We start from the raw sequence: 3,899 nt of genomic DNA on the forward strand, positions 1-3,899 counted from the left end.
ACTCCTTGCGTGACCATTTCCAATTGTTGCACTTTAATTACAACAATTATTAAAGAGTGAAGTGGATCCAAATCAAGAGTTTTGATTTCTACCATTGAAACTCCTTTTGTCACAACGTGCACTACAGGCATCTGCATATTTTATTCAATGATACATTTATCTTTCAAGTAATTATGTTGTTTTGCTTAAATGAATGTAAATCAACTCTGATTCCTTATTTTTAAAAAGGCACAAAATACTTAAGCATTTTTTTCAAAAAAAATCTTTATCAAATGCACAAAATGAAACAATAATTTACACAGTTTAAATTCCATTACAAATATATTCAGACATTTACATTAAAAAAAGACCCTGCACACATTCAACTCATGAAAATTGAGCTTTTGCAACCACAGATTTTCACCACAGTAGAGAAAACGAACTGCAAAACCTCATTCAGGCTTTTGAGATACACTCGATGAAGCGACAAAGTGATACAAGCCCAGACACATACTTTAACCTTTAAACTCAAATCTCAACTGTACACACATTATGGTGCATCATGATATGGATTTAAACAATGTATATTTAACAATGTAGTGTCCTGAGCATTGCACTTGATACTTGAGCGTGTTTACATTGTATTGCAATCCGTATCATATTTGTCACAGCCACTGAATTAATGACATTTTATATCTCAAAACATGCACATTGATTCAAGTCAAAATAACACACCAAAACATGACGGAAGAATCCTGTTCATCTTATGTCCTTTAGTCTTTTCTTTTTGAGTCATGCCATCCCATTATCACCAGTGTCTCTCACATAGCCGCCAACTGAAACGGAAAAGTCCACTGGAACTGTTCTTTCCTAAAAACCAACCCAATGCATAATTCTTTGAAGACAGTTCCTCAGATGGCAGACACGAACCTATCCATGTTCCCTGAGTACGTGGGGTGTCTTAGGTAGGCTCCAGTGCTGGTGGTACCTGCACCATTATACTGGACCAACGAGCCCAACTGACCCGGGGACACTCTCCCATAATGCTCCACAGCATCTCCAGCCATGTGGGGTGAGGAGTGGGAGTGGAGACGCCCTGAACCTCCATACCCCTGGCTGTGTCCCTGGCTGTAGGAGCCCTGAGGTGGGTGGTGGTGTGGGTGGTGGTGGTGTCCATTGGGGCCCGAGTAGGGAAACCCCACATGGGCCGAGGAGCGGGACAGCATGGCCCCTCCACATGACTGGGCCTGGAAGGCTGGGGCTCCAAGGTTACAGTGGCTGGGGCCCCCAGCGGGGCCTCCCTCTGGACTGAAGCTCCGGCTGGGCTGCTGCATCATCTCGGGCCCCTGACCCCCGGAGGGGTGCCCTATGATTGTGTTGATGCTGAACATGCGGGAGTGGGACTGGCAGTGAGGACCAAACCCGGGGGGCGAGGAGGATGGGTAGTAGGCAGAGGGTAGCTGACCATGCTGGCCGTACGGGGGACTCACCGCCATATTGGAGCCGTAGACGGAGCTGGAGTAGGTCGAGCGAGCGATCTGGACAGGCGAGAAGACAGGGGACTCATGTACATATGACGTGTAGGTCGTAAAGTCACAGCGCTTGAACCTCTTCCTGCGCCGGAGGAAGCTGCCGCTATCGAACATGTCCTCTGCGTTGGGGTCCAGGGCCCAGTAGTTACCCTTCCCGGGCCTCCCTGGCTCCCTAGGGATCTTGATGAAGCAGTCGTTGAGGGTGAGGTTGTGGCGGATGGAGTTCTGCCACTTCTTGGAGTTGTCTTGGTAGAAGGGGAACCGCTCCGTGATGAACTTGTAGATGCCGCCCAGGGTCAGCTTATGGTTGGGCGAGTTGGCTATCGCCATGGAGATGAGGGCGATGTAGCTGTAGGGGGGCTTTCCTCGCTGGAGGGGTCTCTTCCTGCGACGGCCCCTTGACGGTTCATCCGATACTGCTGTGGTCGTATGAGGAGGGGTGGGAGCAGGCAGGGAGATCTCAGAAGGACTGTCTTTCTCCACTTTCACCACCGGCATGGTTGAGGGTAGTTTGTAAATGTCCAAAAACAGAACGGACTAACTTGCAAAGTTAATGGTCTAGGTCGTTCTAAGGTTGTCCAAAAGTGCAGTATGTCATCGACAGGAACAATAGCAGACGCAGGGAGAGAAGAGCAATAAAATATTTACTAGAAAGGAAAGTTTCAACATTCCTTCTTCAAAAACTCACAGTCCTCAAAAACTCACAGTCCTCAAAAACTCACAGTCCTCAAAAACTCACAGTCCTCAAAAACTCAGTCCTCAAAAACTCAAACCTCAAAAACTCACAGTCCTCAAAAACTCACAGTCCTCAAAAACTCAGTCCTCGAGTCCAATAAAAGCAGCAGTTCAACAAATAAAGACGGTTTGCATTCCCAGTTTTCTACATATCCAGGATAGTCTCGCCAGGTAGAGAGGAGAGAATACAGTGACTGTAAACACGTTCTTCCAGTTGTGTGTGTGAGAGTGTCAGTGAGTTACCTGAGGTCTCGACTACCACCTCTGCAGCACACCTGAGCCACACCCCCACCCAGGGACTGACTCACCTCAGTAAAATGGATAAGGGTTTATTGTTCATGTGTTTTAAAATGTATGTAATGCCACTGGCAGTTTTTTAAAGTGTATATTTAGGTTTTTGCTGTAAATATTGGATGTAGAGTAGCACTGACTTTTTAGTAACATGTACAAGACAGTAAACGATTGAAATTACGAAAACATATAAAAAGCATATTCTCTGTTTTTAGTTCATTCCAATTGAACCAGATTTCAGTAAATAAATGAATCTGATGATCTCAGTACCGCACTACAGCTGTCCAATAGGTTCTATTAAGGTACTTTTTAAACCCTGTGACCAATGAACAAACTGTCTTTCCGTCCAACCATTCAAATACAGCTCTAAAGTTACACCTCAAGTTGATTTGAAAAGGTCCAAAATGGAGCCTTGTTGTTTTGATGTTGAACACTAAAAGGCCTCTTTAGTGGTGATTTAACCTAGGGATTGTTGTTCTTCTGCGTTTCCTTGTTTGTTTTGGCCCAGTGGTGAGCCGGGCCCAGCTGTGTTAAGAGATGTAAATGTTGTCCAGACTGAACCTGCCCTGTGATTTTATGCATGCAAAGCAAGGCCATGCAGGCAGCACGCTCCTGGACATAACCTGAGAATGAGGGACAAACATCAAATCAGAATTACGAGTCATTTAAAAAAAATTGTCGTGAATATATGGCAGCATCATTATTTGAAGATAATTTCACTATTCTTCCTTTGTTTGTATGGTAGAGCTTTTACAAGTATTTTTGTGTTTGTACCATGTGACCATGTGACCATATGACCATAATATTGATTGGCATTTTACCTCACTGAAATACACGTGCTATTAGATACGCTTGTCATCAACTTGATGAACAAAACATTTTGCCATTTGACCAGCGCCAACAACAGTACCTCACTCACTCCTCTCAACAGCCCGTTTGGTATGTGATGATGAGTCACAGTCTACTCCAGAGTGCTGGGGTTAACTAACTCAATCCTTTAAGCAAACAGAATGGGGAAACCCCTGCTGCACTCTCCCAGCACTCAACACTAACAGTTACACAAAGTGCTAGTGTCAGATCCAGAGAAGTGGAGGGAGGGAGGCTTCCCCCAGACAACAGCCCGATGAAAGGCCCTGCCTCCTGGGGTGGGCTGGGGCTGTGGGTCCCCTGGTCTGAATGCTCTGGAGCTAAGGGCCTTACACCATGAGGTGTCATCACCACAGAGGTGAATACGCCCTGGGTTCCCGTAAGACTCCACATAGCTGTCATTTCCAGGTAATCCCTAGCGCCCGAAGGAATTATCCGGGGCATCTCACAATGGCCGCTTCTTGGCCCCGTGTCAGCATTGAGGCAAGGCTCCTG

The 3,899-nt window shown here is 46.0% G+C and overlaps 1 protein-coding gene across 1 annotated transcript; it reads right to left on the bottom strand.

Annotated features, from left to right (window-relative positions):
* Positions 1–281: 281 nt before the first annotated feature.
* On the bottom strand, positions 282–2,272 carry LOC139419719 (forkhead box E1). Its single transcript, XM_071169706.1, has one exon. It carries the CDS (start codon positions 2,007–2,009, stop codon positions 891–893), a length of 1,119 nt encoding a protein of 372 aa, XP_071025807.1. The 5' UTR covers positions 2,010–2,272; the 3' UTR covers positions 282–890.
* Between the last annotated feature and the right edge of the window lie 1,627 nt (positions 2,273–3,899).

Source organism: Oncorhynchus clarkii, chromosome 10, assembly GCF_045791955.1.
Source record: "Oncorhynchus clarkii lewisi isolate Uvic-CL-2024 chromosome 10, UVic_Ocla_1.0, whole genome shotgun sequence".
Taxonomy (NCBI): domain Eukaryota; kingdom Metazoa; phylum Chordata; class Actinopteri; order Salmoniformes; family Salmonidae; genus Oncorhynchus; species Oncorhynchus clarkii.